This window comes from Anneissia japonica, unplaced genomic scaffold, assembly GCF_011630105.1.
Source record: "Anneissia japonica isolate Jap-2015-1 unplaced genomic scaffold, ASM1163010v1 scaffold1005_len2656397_cov198, whole genome shotgun sequence".
Lineage (NCBI taxonomy): Eukaryota > Metazoa > Echinodermata > Crinoidea > Comatulida > Comatulidae > Anneissia > Anneissia japonica.
Genome location: NW_022683792.1, coordinates 1,132,897 through 1,150,771, shown reverse-complemented (window position 1 = coordinate 1,150,771; position 17,875 = coordinate 1,132,897). Strand labels below are relative to the sequence as shown.

At 34.0% G+C, this 17,875-nt stretch overlaps 1 protein-coding gene and 1 long non-coding RNA gene across 3 annotated transcripts in view; one reads left to right on the top strand and one right to left on the bottom strand.

Moving 5' to 3' along the window:
• Positions 1-17,868, top strand: part of LOC117101893 (steroid 17-alpha-hydroxylase/17,20 lyase-like) — a 19,347-nt gene extending 1,479 nt beyond the window's left edge. The window contains exons 2-6 of the mRNA XM_033242013.1: positions 2,106-2,293; positions 2,800-3,751; positions 13,985-14,134; positions 15,182-15,286; positions 15,762-17,868. Coding sequence (XP_033097904.1) covers positions 2,854-3,751; positions 13,985-14,134; positions 15,182-15,286; positions 15,762-16,096 — 1,488 coding nt within the window. The 5' untranslated portion in view covers positions 2,106-2,293; positions 2,800-2,853 and the 3' untranslated portion in view covers positions 16,097-17,868. The remainder of the gene's footprint in view (positions 1-2,105; positions 2,294-2,799; positions 3,752-13,984; positions 14,135-15,181; positions 15,287-15,761) is intronic.
• The window catches only part of LOC117101905, a 45,139-nt gene that overhangs the window by 20,319 nt on the left and 6,945 nt on the right, over positions 1-17,875 (bottom strand). The gene's annotated exons all lie outside the window — the stretch shown is intronic.

The following is a 17,875-nucleotide window of genomic DNA, read 5'->3' as shown; positions in this document are numbered from 1 at the left end:
TCTGTGTGGTCTATGCACGCGTGTGGTCAGAGCGGTAAAAATTTATCAACCCCCCGGCCCCTTCTTTCCATCATCGTTCCGTTCGTTAACAAGAAGAATGTCTAATATTAATAAAGATAAAGATAAACTGAAGCGACCCACAGGCTTATTTGCCTTTGGCATCGTAAAAAAACCAAAGAATGGTAAGAACATTTGTAGAATTCGAATAATATAAATAAGAATTTTGGCAAGCGAAAAAAAAATACATGCAAATAAGAGACTAGGCCTAGGCCTAGAAAGAAGAGGTAGGGGAGGCTTAGCGTAGCCTAGTTAATCTTCCTAATTAAATTCTTCTGCAAATCAAAAATGCCCTTAAAAATATGTCAAAAATATTTATTTTTTTAAGTAATTATTTAGTGCTCTAAAAGTGCTCTAATGGCATCAGAGAGCATCTAGACCCTAGAGCTTCCGGGGCCCTTGGGCGGGCCCCGGACCCCCGGCCGAAGTGGGTGTACTCGGTGTCCATTTGCAAGTTACCTGCTGTAAAATCTTTTTTACCTGCTGTAATTTTTACTAACAACAACCCTGATTATGTATTCCTAATCATGTGAAATTAAGTAGAATTAAATATTCAATCACCTTATAATGAAATTGTAATATCAATTTTTACAATAACAGTGAATATGATTTGATTCTCATCATCACCCTACTTTGTGAGTGACCACATAACTTTTCAAATTTGTCGGAGCCTCTACTGAGGTTGTACATTGATCTTTGATGGGAAGTTATTCCAAAGGTATGAATCGCTAAGAAGGTCTGTGATTTGCATCTAGCAGATGGTTGCCATCTCCCAGTAGATCCTCTATTGATTCCAGTATGACATTACACTAGCATCATATTGCTTGGTGATATAATACAAGAAATGCCACTGATTAATTGAAGTTGATCATTATACCATGTTTTGAGTAATATTAATACATTATTCAAATTAGTAGGTCATAATTTTAGTAAAACTTGCCTAAAATTAGAAAACTGTAGGAAAATTTCTATTTTACATTTAAAGTAAACAATAGAGATTATTGTACTTATTATTACTCTTGCAACACCAAAGTATACCAATAAAGTTTTCTTGTAGGCCTACTTCATGCAGTATACTAATAGACATAAGTGTTTACACAATGTGAAAAAAAATGTGTGATAATTAGTTTTGTGTTTTAATCCATACTAAATATTTACGTAGTAGGCTCTAAGTAATGCTTTTATGGGAATATGTATTAAAAACAACATAAATTAAATTATACTAAAAAATAAACTGACTTATGTAAAAAAAAGTTTACAAAAGAAAAACAGACTGTATCTGGTTACCATTTTAATAAAGTTTTTTTGGAGCTAAAAGTATAAGAATCTTCCTTGGATATAGAACAGAACTTTGTTACAATGATAATCTCAGAGGTTATATTTCTGGGGCAAATGAATTAAAAGCTGAAAATATCATATAATATAAATTCATTGTATGTAGTAGGACTACAAAAAAATGAATCCCTGGAATATTAAAATGTGGATGTTGAAAAGCGTGTCAAATCTCAAAATTTTAACATAAATCTCGCCTCATTTAAAAAGGTTTCCTAGGCCAAAATGTCTGACCCTTTCCACCACCGGTCCTCTTAAGGTAAATCAACTAGTACTGCAATGCAAGGGTATTCCTCAGGTGTAATCACTGAATTAAGGTCACTTAGATGCGGCCTGTCTGAGCACATAATAGCCAAGGAATCCTCTACTTAATGCACTGTATGTAGTGTAAAATCTGTGTTTGAGGAACACACTTGGGACAAAATTCAACTAAAAGCTCTAATACTCGCTATTGAAGTCTCAGTGCGAGACAGTTTGTAACTTCTGAAGTAGCTTGACTATGCTCAGTTGTTAAATCTAATTATTCTACACATAGTATATCACTATACTTATGCTGGTAAGGCAGACACAAACAGTGACTTGCGCTAAGAGGTGGGGCTACTGCCTATGATGCTCAAATCTTCAGACCAATCAGAGACGAGGATCAGTCATCTCTGATTGGTCAACTGATGTATAATGTAATACATCAAAATATGGTTTGCACTTGAAATTTCCAGCTGACCAATAGCCTAGAACCTAGCTGAAATGTTGGTGTGGTACTTTTGCAACCTCATCACCTTATATAATCATCCGAAATGAATTCAATGAAGACAGATAAATATTTCCTACAGCAAGAGAAACATCATAAGGATTTATTCATATCTTTAACATGCGTTGAAAAAACCCAATCACAACCAGTGTACAGGTAAATCTTTCAACTTTTTTTTACTTTAACTAAATATTTTTAAAAATAAAATTTAATGATAATCATGTTTGTATTTATTCATTTATCTATTCATATAAGCCATTTAAAATAAAGGTGAGTATAATGTAATTTTTTACATTAATTAAAAAAACTATAATTTTAATTGGATTTTGTTGATCGTAATCAAAATTTATGGTATAAAGAGATAGCAATTCAAAATACCAATTCATTTTTTTTAATGCTTATTTTGTTTAATTATCTTTGTTAATCAGTATATTTAATTATGCAAATTTAACGAATATATGTTTTGTGAAATTATTCATGGATTTATTTTGTTTGAAAACAACATAAATTCATAAACTACATATATTTGATAACAATTAATGTAATATTGTCACTTCTTGTAATTTTTCCTTCCTAAGAGAACAAGTTATTTTATCACCAAAGGACTAAATTCTTGCTACATGTTAGATTAAAAAAGTGAAATACTAACTGTTTCTTTACAGAATTACCAACAAATAGTTGAACAGTCAAAGAAAAATTCCAGCATATACCTCAAAATGATCTCGACGTTAGTTTTTTACTTTTTATCGGCAGCCTTCATTTACATTACGCTGTATTACATCAGTGAGCTACGAGATTTTTATATTCTTCGCATGCCACCAGGTCCAATTTCATTACCGTTCATTGGAAACCTACTCAATCTTGATAACAAATTTATGCACCTATCTCTTGTACAACTTGCGAAAAAACACGGCAAAATTTTCACAATCAAATTCGGCACAGATCGTGTGGTCATTTTAAATGACACAGCACAAGTTAAGCAAGCCTACAATGGACCGCATCTCACCAGTCGACCCAAAGTGTTTTCAATAGACTTCTTCCTGAATAAATGCTTTATGACGTGCTCCGACAGAGACGAATTTCGAACTCACGCCAGACTTATGAAAAACACATTTCGTGTGATTTCAGACATAAACCTCAATGCAAAAATTACAGAGGAGGCAGAAGACCTAATAAGGCAATTTGAAAGCTACAAAAATAAGCCATTTAATCCAAGAAAAGACTGCCACTTGGCTTCTCTTAACATTCTTTACAACCTTGCATTCGGACAACGGTACCACCGTGACGATTCAGAGCTTGAGGAAATCTTGAGCTATTCCTCTGACATAATCAAGGGAATCTCTCCGGCGCATCCTGTCAACCTGTTGCCTTGGTTACAGAAAATCCCCAACAAATGGTTGAATGCACTAAGCAAAGCACGGGATAGGAGAGACCATCTGCTTATGAAGAAGTATCATGAACATGATTCGACTTACAAGGAGGGTGTCATTAGAGACATGCTGGATGTGTTGTTAAAGGAAGCGCATGATGCTAGAGCACAGGGGGATCATGATCTCCTTCGTCTGCTAACTCCAGAACACATTGTCATCAATATTTGGACCATATTTTTTGCAGGTGAGTTTAAAATCATTATTATCCAAGATTCGTAAAATTCTACAGATACATACAATTTTACAAAACAAATTCATATTTATTTATACAAATAGTTGAATAAACCTGAGTGGCAATGCGATTATGAAAAAAATTGAATTAGGCTTCAAAACGAGACAAATCAAGAATATTAATGGACCCATTGTTGCGTTATTATGTCTGCAATAAAACTGTTGAAGCTATCAGCTAAAAAAAAACTATAACATGTGGGAGTTTGGCTTCTGATTCTGTTTATTTTAGGTGGTAAATAGCTGTTTTAATTTGATTAGTGATATCTGGTCGTTTACCCAGGCCTCTGACCAATAGCCTTGAATGAGGGGTGGATGAGTTCAGGAGTAAACTCACTATGCCTCGGCTTCATCAAACAATTGCCAACTTGACTTGTATACACATGAAGTGAGAAGCTAATTACAATAGATCTGAACACACCTGGACAACTGCAAGCAATGTAAAATTACCGATTGGTGGTTAATGAGAAATCACAAAAAGATAATATGAAAACCATCTATAATAACATTTCAAGTTAAGAAAGGAATGAAGCGTAGTTAAGGGAAAACTAAATTGAAACATTATCAAGGTGCACTGTGCACTATGCTACAATAGCACAGAAACCTCAGATAGGGTTCAAGTCACATTAGAAAACATCAGACCCCTACAAAGTCTCATAAATAGATAATATGCATAGAGATAAAGTAAGGCCCTACTGGTTGTGAAATGTACTGTAATGCAGACCTGAGGCTTTTGGGTCCAGAAGGGACTAAGCTTTCAGAAAATGGGGTCTGAAAGTGTGTAGGGTTCAGGAGAGAAGCCCTGATGATTTTACAGGGGAAACTGGGCAATTTTGGGCCAACTTAAGCTGGTTGCGCTATAGTATGTATTATGCCACAGAATTAAATACACAAATGGCTGGATGAGAAAAACATGGCCTGTTCAATGGAGGAGGATTTACCCCCTTCCTGCTGATTTTCTTTGGGAAAACCATTTCAAACACATATGAATTTCATAAATAAATAACATACAACCATTCCATAACATTGCTTGGCCTACTGACATATTAATGTGGCTGATGGTTGGACTATCTGCTTGTTCGGTAATTTATAACTCACATTTTGTTGCCAGATTACAACTACTGAAAGTCAACAAGTGGGTGGATATTGATCAAATTTGCATCAATTATTTTTATTAGATTTTTTGGAAGCCTTATCATCCAGGGAAATTAGTGAAGTTACATGCTTTTTTTTAGGACATTTTATAATTTAACACTACTCCTAAAAAATGTATTAAACATGGAGGTAGATAATACAGTGTAATACAAATGGTATAAGACATTGGACCTCTGATCGCAGGATTGGGAGTTCGAGCCTGACGCTCATCTCACTGCTTGTGTCCTTAGGCAAGATACTTTACCTACGTTTGCCTCTCTCCACCCAGGAGTAAGAGTGGGTACCTGGTATGTTCGAACACAACTGCGCTGATTACTAGCTGCAATATTATGGAATTTTCCCAGGGGAGCTGAGTATGTGTTCCATACGTGTTTAATCCAATGACCGGGGTAATAATGTGAAGCGCTTAGAGGCTTTAGGCATAAAGTGTTATATAAGACCGACATATTATTATACTTTCCCTTGCTTCGTGGCTGAAAATGTGTCCCCTTACTTAATAAGTATGTCCCTATTGGAATGTCCCAACAGTGATGGCTCCAGGATCTGCCCCACAAGGGGGCTAAAGGGGGGCTAGGCGAGCGAAGCGAGCCTAACTTGCCGGGGGGGGGTAAGCCGCCTAGGGGCCACCGATGGGGTTCCAGGGGGAGAAGCCCACTGGAAGCTATGGATATTTGACGAATTTTGGTGAATTTTTATTAGTTATTTGATAGGCATCAAGCTACCGTAATATGACTTGTATGTTTTTTAATGTTGAAATTACCTTCCAAAACTGAAAATTTTTTAATAAAACAATGAGAAACAAAGAGTAAGCAATGTACTTATTTTCAAATCCGTTTTACATTTTATATTATAAAAAACAAAACCACCGTATTACATTACAATTCTATCCTCCCATCATGGCGAAATCCAGGTTTTTCATAATCCATTTAATTGTGAATTATTAAGAACAAAATTACGAATAAGAATAATGTCTTACTATTGTAAGGCCACCAATTTTTGATATTATACTACAATAAATTAAGAAAACACAATGTCAACAGGAACGTCACAGTACAAGCTTTTAATTGAAAGTGAAGTTATAAATTTTGGAAATTTTGCCTGAAATCTGTAAACCACAAGGTTGCTTCCCCGATCAAGATGTATTCTAAGCATCGTGAGGATATCCAAACAAGCATTTGACATAGTAGAACCCAGAGTAGAACAGAAACCATTTTTTAATTAGTCCCATTGAACAGGGGCGGATCCAGCATTTTTCAAAAGGGTGAGAGGCATTTTAATTCCCTTTTTTTTATTTCAATACATAACATTAATATGCACTGACACTTAAAAAAATTGTGTCAAAACCTTGTTTTGACACTTGACACTGTTCTGCTGACTTACGTTCCAATAGATGGTTAAACGTATTCATTGTGAAGAAGAATATCTGTTGTTTCGGGGGGAAGGGAGGGGGGGCTAGGCTTCCCCGACGAGGGGGCTATAGCCCCCAGCCCCCTTGGTGCCACCACTGTGTCCCAAAGGAAGGGGGTTCTACTGTACATAAATAAAACAATTCATATGACCTTCATAGACTCTTTTATTGGCTGGTCATTTTAAGGATTTCTGTATCAATATAACTTGAGTTTCTCACAAACCAACCAATCTAAACAAATTTGCACATTTGCACTACTGACAGTATCATCTGCTAAAAATCAGCTAGCCATGAGTATCACCATGATTACCTCCACGCGCATCAAAATCTGATAAGACGTGTTTAAGAAAGCGCATTATACTAGCTCTCTCTCAAGTGGCTCCTTTTAATTCGGTCCCCAAAAATTAACTCTGTAGAGCAATATGAAGACGTTTCATTGCAATATTTTTCATGGAAACTCTCACTTGAGCTAAACTCAAAGATTATATGTGACACTTCAACTCAAATACCATTAAGTGCCTACACTTTATGGAGATGAATTTCAAGGAGGTTAATTTGATAGAATCAATTCTTGAAATATAAACTGTAAAGCTATAATGACGCAATCAACTTATTCTGTATTTTATTATTCAGTATTTTATTATTTTAACACTTCAAATGTAAATCCAATAAGTGTCTTTTTAAAACTGTGGCATGCTTGTTCAGATTATTCTTGAGAGAATAATTCTTTTGGAATTAAATTCTTCAAATATATATAGAAAGCTCTAATGACATAAAAATCTTTCAATTAGTTTAATAAATAATAGTGTTTGTACTTAAGTACAACTTATAGAAAATATAAGTCCCATGCTGAAAACTTCTTCCCTTATTTGAAATTAATTATTCATAGAATAAATTCTTCAAATATATAGTAAAGATCTAATGACATAAACATCTTTAAATTAGTTCAATAAATAGTTGTGTTAGTTGTACAATGTAGCAAATATAAGTGCCATGCTGCAAACATGCTGAAATTAAAGGTTTACCTATCTTTGTTGATATGAACATACAGTAGTACCAGTAAAGATTTAAAAATTTTTAAGTATGAGAGTCCAATTTCCGGGCACCCAGAGGTCCATAATCTCACCTCAGCGGCAACCATGATGGGGGATGTGGTGGTCTGGACTCCCACTCACCCCCCTACCTACAAATCCTGCATCTGCCCCAGTCACGTATTATAAAATGATGGGGATGGTTTGTTTTGTGGTTTGTATGTAAACTAGTTACTTTCTTGTTCCACTAACCGTCATAATGTTGAAGACACTTGGCTGTCATTGACCATAAAATGGTTGATATGGCCATCGAGAGAGATCTTTTAAAAAAAATTATTTTAGGTTAAACTAAAGGTAGTTTTTTTCATGGTATGGCAACCATTAAAGTAAAGCCTGTTGTATTTTGCTCAAATAAATAAATCCAATTAAAGAAAATGCTAGGTTTCCCATTATTTCTTAAAAATCATTAACATCCGGCCACTAGTATCCTGATTTTGTAGGATTTAAAGTAGCATTAAAATTCTCCTCATCTATCAGCTCTTAACCCTTATTAAGTGCTTGCTTATCATCATTGTAGCTACTTAGCCGAGCAAACCACACATGTTCACACATTGAGTGTAGTAGAATCTCTGGATCAGCACCAAGTGTAGGCTGAGACCTTGGCACTGAACCTCACCTTGTAAACTCTTCTGATTTATTTTCTAGGAACATCCCAGTAGAAAATCATCCTGTTAAGCCGCAGCTTATAAATCGGTCTGCTTGCCTTCCAGGCGGCCGATTTACAGGAAGTTATCAGTTCCCTTAAATTAAAACAATCTAATTAAAGACTATTTGAATAGCACCCATTTCAAGAAAGACAGCAATTGTTTTTTAACTATCCAATGTTATATAAATGAATGATAAAGTAGTTCCATGGGTATAACTATAAGTCCACTCAATATTTTAGGCCCAATCTTACCTACCAGTGTTTCCTCAAGCACAATCCCAGGGTAGAATTTGAATAAGTGGCTCAGCTTACTTTTAAAAATACAGGTCTCAGTCTAATTAAAGACCACCTCCAATTAAAGACTTTCATGTGGTCCCAAATTAACAAATTCCTATTTATTCTTTATTATTCTAATTAGAGACCAATACTTCTAAAAACCATGGAAACCCTGGTCCCTAAAGTGGTCTTTAATTGAAGGGAAACTGTACAAGATTGCCTTATAATTTGGTATGCAGTATTAAAAAGATATTTTTTAATTGGGCATCCCTATAAATTATGGGAAAAATTATCAATTTTAAAAAAGATCATAATTTCTTTTATAAAAAGTAGATTCTTTTTATTTAAGCCCACACTCCAAAATTTGCCTAATTTTGTTTTCAATGGGATGAGATTACACTACGGTACTACTTTTGATACAAACAAGAATAATTTTGGACCAAATTCCATTTTGTTTCAATAACACAACGATTTCCAATTTTTCTAGGTTATCTTTATCTAAATGAAAGCTCCTTGAAACCAAGTCTCAATAGAAGTGAGTCTCATTATACAACAATCACAACTAATATCAAAGTAGATACTTCCTCTATTCCTCTCCACTGAGACTTATCCACAACTTTAGTTATTTAAAAGTACCTCCCAGAATATAAGCTTATTATTCATCCTTCGATACCAATTATAAAAACATATTTTTATTTATTCCATTTATGAGTACTGCACGCACTAGAACAGTTTCAGGCTATTAACAGAGATGTTGTACATGAATGACACAGAGTGTAATGACCTTTACTAAAAACACACCATTGACTATAATGTACCACTGCACCTCGCTATAATGTTATTTTCAATCAAAAATATTAGTTTTACTGACTTTGGGAAAAAATGTAAGTGGGCAACAGCTAGGAATTGGAAAGTGAACTTTTTAAAATTTTAGCAAGCCAATTTCTCAGATACACCTTGTCAAAAAGTGATCAAGAGAGCTGCCTAAATTACTGGGACCCTGACTCTACCTGGGGCCTCAGAATATACAGACATTAAGAGTGATTATCTTACATTAGAGTACCTGTGCCAGTAATTTTGCAATAATGACATACAAGAACCAGCTCAGTGAAATTTAAGGAGTCATTTATTGAAGTTAATGTCAATATCAATGATACCCCACAGTGAGGTTTTAACTATAACGCGTATTGGTACACGCACATTACTTCTCTACTACAGAGTAAACATGTACTAGGTACAGTAACATACATTATGCATAAGAATAGCCAGGAGTCATGGACACGTAGGATTGACGACGGCTCAAGGAATTAGATCTCTGGGGCCCAAAATTATGTTGTGTTTTCAAGAATATAGGCGGCGGCCTAATATTACCCTAAAATAATAGATCATATTAGGGAGCGATGTGGCCTCTACAAGGGTGATTTAAACATGGCACCGTAGCATATATATCTGGTAGTTGTATGTGACATCAGTTGAGGCCTGTAATCAATTCATTCTTGAACTAATATTTTGTTAATTATTAACTCATTGTGTTAATTAAAATCTGTTGCTAATAATCCATACTAGGTTATTAATAGGGTCATTAACTAGACCTTTGGGAAAAGGTATTATGGCAGATAATTATCTCAAAATTATATAAATGAGGCTATAGTATGGTATTTCAAAAAAATGAACACAACTTTATCTTGGTTGTTAATTGCTATCACACCCAACTTTTTCTATACACATATTTGACATTTCCAAATGACAACCCATATCAATATACAGTAAACTATAAAAATCTTTAGAAGTAGGCACTCATACAAATTTAAAAAAGATAAATATATTTCAATATAGTATTTTCTTTCTACAGATGTAACAGACAAAAACCAATATTCTGGGTTTAAATCCTTTAAGACACCAGAATTTTTCTTGTAACTTAAATCAACATTTGGTTCCAAAACCTCAAAAAAATAAAAAGACTCTATATGGTTTTATCCAATAATTTGGAGTGTAGCTGCTGTTGGCTGTAAAGCTGGGGACTCACTATGTCGTACTACGAATCCAACTTTGCTGTCTGTGATTGCTAGGCACAGTGGCATATCTAGGGAGTGCGCAGGGGCTCACGCCACCCCTCCCCCCAGACACCCCAAAAATCAGTCAATAATTTAAAAAACACCATAAATCACATTATTTTGCAAGTTATCGCAACTCAACTGACCATCAAGCTCCTACAGTACTTCACCTTCACGGCCTCCCCCCCCCCCATCAGCACCCTTACTCCAAGACTTCTAGCCACCGGCTAGACAATGTAACGATGTCTGCTGATTGTCGGTGGCAGTCTGAATGGGCCATCGTTAAAAAAAAATCCATTGCACGCACAACGTTGCGTTCTCCATAGAAATCGCATCGGCTGATGACCGTCAGGCACAATGAGTACCCCACTTATAAGTGTTCAGTATGTGAATTTTTACGTAAGTAGTAGAATCTAACATCATTGTTCTTTATTCTCTTTTATTTAAAAAGACGCAGAAATTCATGAAACGATGAACAAAGTTATCTGAAACTGTCTGTCTTCTATTACTGTATTGTATTCTATTGAAACATTCTCTGCAAGAATAAAGCTAAAAAATTAAGTCTCTCCACAATAGATGCTAAAATTAGAAATTCTCTCCATAATAGATACAATTTTGTTTCCAATCAAATTATGATGATGGATCTGAGTAAATATTTCTGTATTTCATCCACAATTATTCTTTTTATTGCATGCCTTTTCTATCTGACTGGTTCTTAATGAAGCATTCTGAATAAAAATGTGCAACAACTTGACTCCATTGAGTGTAACACAGCATCATCACGCACTTACAATGGATTATAATCAACATAGCAGTTCACAGAAACTGGGACATGCATTCTATTGCAAGCCTTATATTGTCATTACTATGTTGATTACTGTCTGCTTGCCATAGACAGCCAAATAAATGTTTCTGCTCAGTAATTTAATAATTAATTAGTTGTTTTCAAGGTACAGTACTTATAGGCGGCATCTTTCAAAACATACCAATCATCTGTATCTATTTATATACAAGTAGACTAGCACACTTCGACCTTGACACAATTTCTTGAAAGGGTCTACTGAGTTCCTATGTTCGCATTTTTACAGTTTGAAAGTGCCAAACATATATTTTTTTATATCAACTTCATCTTATTTATCAAAATATAATCACCCACTTATTTACGATATGGTGATAAAAAGACAATTAATCATCAAACAATGTTATATGGCTCTATGAAATTGTCTATTATAATTATTCTATTATAATTTTATTATCATTATTATTTTATGTTTGATTCATATTCTCAATTCTCAATTATTTTTATATATTAATAAGTTGACAATAAAACAGATCACTTATAAAATTGTACCACTGACTTATATGTGAAATATGTGTGCTTAATCTTTTTTGTCGTGAAACAAATCTTCATATTTTTTCTAATATTTTTTAAAGCCAGGTGGGGTTCAGACAGAATAGCATCTCTGAGTTGGTCCACTAGGCAACAAACTTCTTACACTTTTTTCTTATTTTATCACTGAGTGGGGATGGGCCTGTACTGTATGTACATGGAGTCAATGACTTAGTATAACAACTGATGTACAAAGTAATTTATTATGTGTCTCACATAGACAAAAGAAAATACTAGTATTTCAAACCATGAAACATTCTACCTTATTAAATACTGCTGCAGCTAAAAATAGGTAGGGGTAAAGAAATATATTTCCAATATCAAAGTAAGATAGCATACCTACCATTTATCTTCCCAATTTTATAGATCTCTAAAATTGTCTCTTTGTATATAAGAAAAGACTTACTGTTTATTTATGTTCTATCCCCAAGACTACCCACATATACCAATTTACCATTTATATTGAATCCTCATCAAAGCTGCCAAATTTGCACTTTATTTGATGAAGGGCTTTTTTGCAGAAAATGTCAACAAACTTCTGGAAAGTTTATCAACCCATTTTGCACAAACTAGGAATCAGGGATATGGAGAGGATACTTCAAATGTCAGAATCCAAGATTTGCCAAACAACTTCTGGACCGCCAGCAATACATTCCCCCTCTACTACACCAACAAGTTGTCCTTATTCTCCTTTTCAAACGCTCTTCAGATAAGACAGTAAATAAGGAACATTAAAATTCATTAAATTGCACACATCTTTACAAAATATACAAAAAGTGAATTCATCACTTTAAAAAACATTTAAAGGAGAGGAACACTCCTACACACACCACTGGGTACATTATAAAGGGTTTTCTTTTCTTCTAGTAAAAGCTTTTCATAGTGATGGCTTCCTACTTTTTTTTATTCCTTGTTTCGCATACTTATTCTTTAAAGATCATCGGAGGAGGGCGGAATAAAAATTAAAATAAAATTTTGTTTTCTTATTTAGCAAATAGTTTTGCCAAAAACACCCAAATGGAGGAGAAAATAAAAATAAAATTTTATTAGTGAATTTAAATGGGATGGTTAAATGCTTCAAATTTATGTAATTAGGAAGAAATATACATATCTTATCTTTTTAAATTTTTTTCTGAAATTTCTATTTTTCGTGGCAGCGTGTACGCTAACTGGCCAAAAATAAAATTTTTATTTTATTCGAAATCCCCAATATTTCGGTTCCGTTTAAGGTATAAAAAAGTTTTGCCTTAGCTAAAATTATTAGCCTCAAAAATAATACAAATTACCATTTCATAATATGGACAAATAATTGGCCATGTCTGAATTCCATACATTTTTGCAGCTAGAGTATATGACTATCAAAGATGGATAAACTCTAAAATATTGTATGACCATATATGAATATCATGCTATTTTATTCTTTAATGAAACAAATGTTAAATTACATACTTAGGACCCACAGGAGAATTCAAAGCAGAAAATCACAAATTGAAAGCTGTCAGGTTATTGCACAAGTTCATAGTATAGTAAAAATGTATTATCAAGGGACCTTCAACAGACAACATTATATAAAAATAACATGTGTCAAAATTATACTGTCTGTGAATATATTATGGAAAAACCTTAAAAATGCAAGTTTTTCAACTCAACACTGACTTTGAGAGAAAACAAAGCTATAGTAGTAGACACTTGATTTTTGTTCAATATAATTATTTGTAAATATTAATGTGGTCTATAATTATTTATCATGTACATATTTTGCCATCAAATAATATGTGCTTTGCATCGAAAAATGAATTAAAATGTATAGAACACTAGTAGTTGTACTTGATAAATGCTTGGCAAAAGAAAGTGGGTAGTTTTGAAAACTTGTTGAGAATGTCTTGACAGACCACCTCAGCCCCACCATAGTTGGGGCTGAGATAAGAAAATTTATGAAATGGCACTTTCAAACGTAAATTTGATTAAAATTTTCCCTTTCTTCCATTTTTTTAAATAGTTTTGAAAAACAAAAGGGGGAACCGGGCCGGCTTGTCCCCACCCCGAATCTGCCACTAACTGAATTGCTTCAATTGTCATCAGGATCGTCCTGATGACAAATGGAGCAACTCAATTCTGGACAAAAAGAAATATGTCTATTTAATTGTTTACTTTTATTTTTTTTTCAAGGTATGGACACTGTTCTGACTGCACTCTTGTGGTTGCTACTGTACATGGCTGCATTTCCGGATGTTCAGTTGAAGATTCAGAAAGAAATGGATCACATTCTTGGTGATGCAAAACCAACCATTATGGATGAGAAAAAACTTCCACTCTTAAGTAAGTCTTTGAAGTTTTAAAGACTCTTGTTCAAACCTACACGCTAGCATTAATAAAGATTAAAGTCAAGATTTCTCAACACTAGTGATTACTGCACAATATAACTGTGATACACATTGGCTCAATGCTTTGGAAACCACTTATCAATTCCAGCTTAATTTGTTAACACCTTCCCGGATATTCTTGACTTGCATCAATTTTTCTTTGAAAAGACACCCTAAAAAACAAAAGGTCTGTTTGTTCCCTACACACAATATAAAGTGCGTTTAAATAAACAATTTCAAAAACAATTTCTTCAAGTGTACAGAGTGGAATAACATGTGTAATGACTTTGATAGTGCACAACATCACTTTGATACTGTTGGCTCAATGCCTCGGGAACAATTTATTAATCCTAGCTTACTTTGTTAATACCAACCCGGATATTCTTCACTTGCGATATTATTCCTTTGACATGAACACCCGAAAAAACAATATGTCTATTTGTTCCCTCATACAGTGTGATTAAATAACATATTAAATTTCATATCATGTTTACAATGTTATATGATATGTGTAAAGACTAATAAACAGATTCGATCTTTCCTGGTATTCCCCTATTTTAACCTGACAATGGATTCAGGGGTTGTCTACGTTTTTCAACATTATTCAGACAGTATAAATTATACCATTTCCTCCCCTGAGAGAGGACAGAAACAATAATGTTGTCTATTTCAGATCATCAATTTTTTTTTTTTCTCCATAAAATGTACACAATCTGTTACCAACTGTCAACTGACTTCTTTCTCCTCCACATTTATTTAGTATTATGTATATCTACTAACCATGAAAATGGTAACAGCAATTACTGTACCCTCAGTTCATACTTCCATGTTTTTCTCATGTTTAGTAGTATGCTGAATTTACTAAATGTTATGTTATTCATCTTGCTATATTGTATTACGCTATTTTATATCTTCCTCCTTTCTCAATCTCAGTTTATACAGTAGATCAATAAAAAAAAAAGATAAAATTGTTAAGTAGTTAATTTTATTTATACTTTCACAGCCGCAACAGTGTACGAAACATTACGGTATAGTTCACTATCCCTACTGGGGGTGCCTCATGCTGCCACCCAAGATACAACAATAGGAGGCTTCCACATTCCAAAAGGTATAATAGTAATACCATTATTTTTTACTAGCAGTAGAAATAACGATTTTAGTAAGCCAGGCAATCACTGCGCCAGTCGTCGACTGACGTGACTATAGAAAACGCAACGTCAGGATGTGCACGCAACAGATCGTTTTTAATGATGATCCCTTCAGACTACAACCGACAATAATCAGACAGCGGCACATTGTCTAGCGCTCATAAGGAGGAAAATTGGATTGGTTGTACTATGCAGTGAGTGCCCAGCTTTACCTTACAAAGTACTTCGGGTGGAACGTGCTAAGTTCTTCATAACTACAAAGAAAAGTGCTAAAATTCGTTAAATTTTTTAATGAAAATCATCATTAATATTATTGTGAATTGCATAGGATCACTTACAAATGAGCACATATTTTTGTTGCATTTACAAATTTTTGAAAAGTGTATCAACTTTTGACACTTTTTGATTTCAACTTCAATAAATATTTCCTTACAGATACGCAAGTAATGGCCAACTTCTGGACGATAAACCATGATGAAACTGTATGGCATAAACCAGATACTTTCTCACCAGAGCGATTTTTAGATACTGATGGGAATATGCGCAACTTGACAGAATTCCCACATTTTATGCCATTTTCAACCGGACGTAGAGCATGTCTTGGAAAGAACATCGGAAAATCTGAGATATTTCTCCTGGCAGCATTTATTCTACAGAAATTCCACATTGAACTGCCAGAAAACACGCAGCCCAACCTGGATGCAGATGTGCATTTTGATCTTGTGCCAAAAGCGTTTGAATTAGTTGTTAATAAGAGACAGCAACTGTGAAGAACATACGATGAAGCTTGAACATCAGGACTTGTTACATATAAACAACCTGATTCCTGCAGTAAGACAGGATCAGAATCCCACTGCACCAAATCCCAACAGAATTATTGTTGGGAATTCCTTGACGGTAGGCCACGATCCTGGTGAAATTGTGACCAAAATGCCGTCAGGATCTGATAAGCCACTAACATCATGACTGATATCTTGCTGCGATCCTGGAGAGATTTTTGGGTCAGGTTACACTGGACTTCAATCTAGTTCAAGTGTCTATGAAATCACATAAGCCTTCCAAAATCTAATTTAGACTTTAGGGATTGTATAGTATAAATTTACTGCTTCATATGACATAATCAAATACCGCATACTAAAATACCTGTAAGATATAGCACCATCTCATACTCTATTATTATTACAATGTATTACTGCCCAGAGGATTGATAGCCAGCATGTTTTTGCTGGGAGGTGTGAAGTGTACAGTGAGTTCCAAGGTAGATGGTTAGGGTTTTCCCTTACTTATTTTAGAGGTCCTGGGGGTACTGTATGACATTTTAATCTCTCATTTAAATGATTTCACAACTGACGAGAGAATTTTTGGCTGATATATAAAAAAAAGATTGATTGATTGATTGATTGATTAACTGATTGATTAATGGATTGATTGAACTGTGGTTTAGCTCACTAATTCACATTAAATATAACTGCTGCATATTGAACACTGTGTCACACACAATCGCACAAAACCATTATTGCAATACATTGAAAAATAATGTTAAAAAGGTCTAGCCTTTCTATATAGCTGGCTACTTATAAGTAGATAGATAGACAGGTAAAAGTTTTGAAAAAGAATACTGGTAGATTGTTTTACCCAAGCAGGAAGTCGCAGCTTATAGACCAATTACAGCTGGCCAAAAAAAACCATAGCCAGCTATGAATAGACCACTGTTTAAACTATAGTAATAGTCTATAATTTGAAATAGACAATTGTCTACATCTTGATTGTAGCCAGAAATCTATGTACTCTTACTATAGCCATCCATCCTACAAGTTAAAAAAAGGTAAGCTTAAATAAAAATGTGTTTATTACAGTAGATCAATATTGTGTACCATTAAAAAAAAAAATCTTAGCCAAATATTTAAACACTGAGGGCGCTATACTACTATGATGATTTAGACTACTTAGTATTTGGATATTCTAAAATGTTGTGTATTATTAGTAAAGGTTCACTCACCTCACAGTATCTGATCTTCAATGAGAAAGACAACTTACATTGCAGTGTCTAGACAACACGACCCCTAACTATAAAAATAACAGGCGCAAAATGAATGAAATAATATTCAATAAAAAACAAAATACAATCAATTAACTAATAAATCAATTAATCACTTATAGGGATTGATAACTTTAACATGTGCCACCCAAAGAGGATGACCACTTGGCATTTGGCAAGTATGACAGGATTTGTTTTTTATTTTTTTTTATTTTTAACATTTGCATTAGAAATGCTATCTGAAATAAGAAATAGATATATAAAATTGTTTATGGTATATCAGAAAATGTTATGATATATATTTATTTATACTTAATGATTTATTACGGTTGTTTGAATCTACTGTCTGTACTCATGTGTAAATGATCAGCTATTGTATAGATTATTTAATTTCATGCTACAGTATATAAAATTAATTTCCTCAGTTTCAGATTATACAAATGTGGTAGGCCCTTTTATTAGATAGGAAACAATGGGATTAAAAGAAACTCAATTGGTTTACAATTCTATA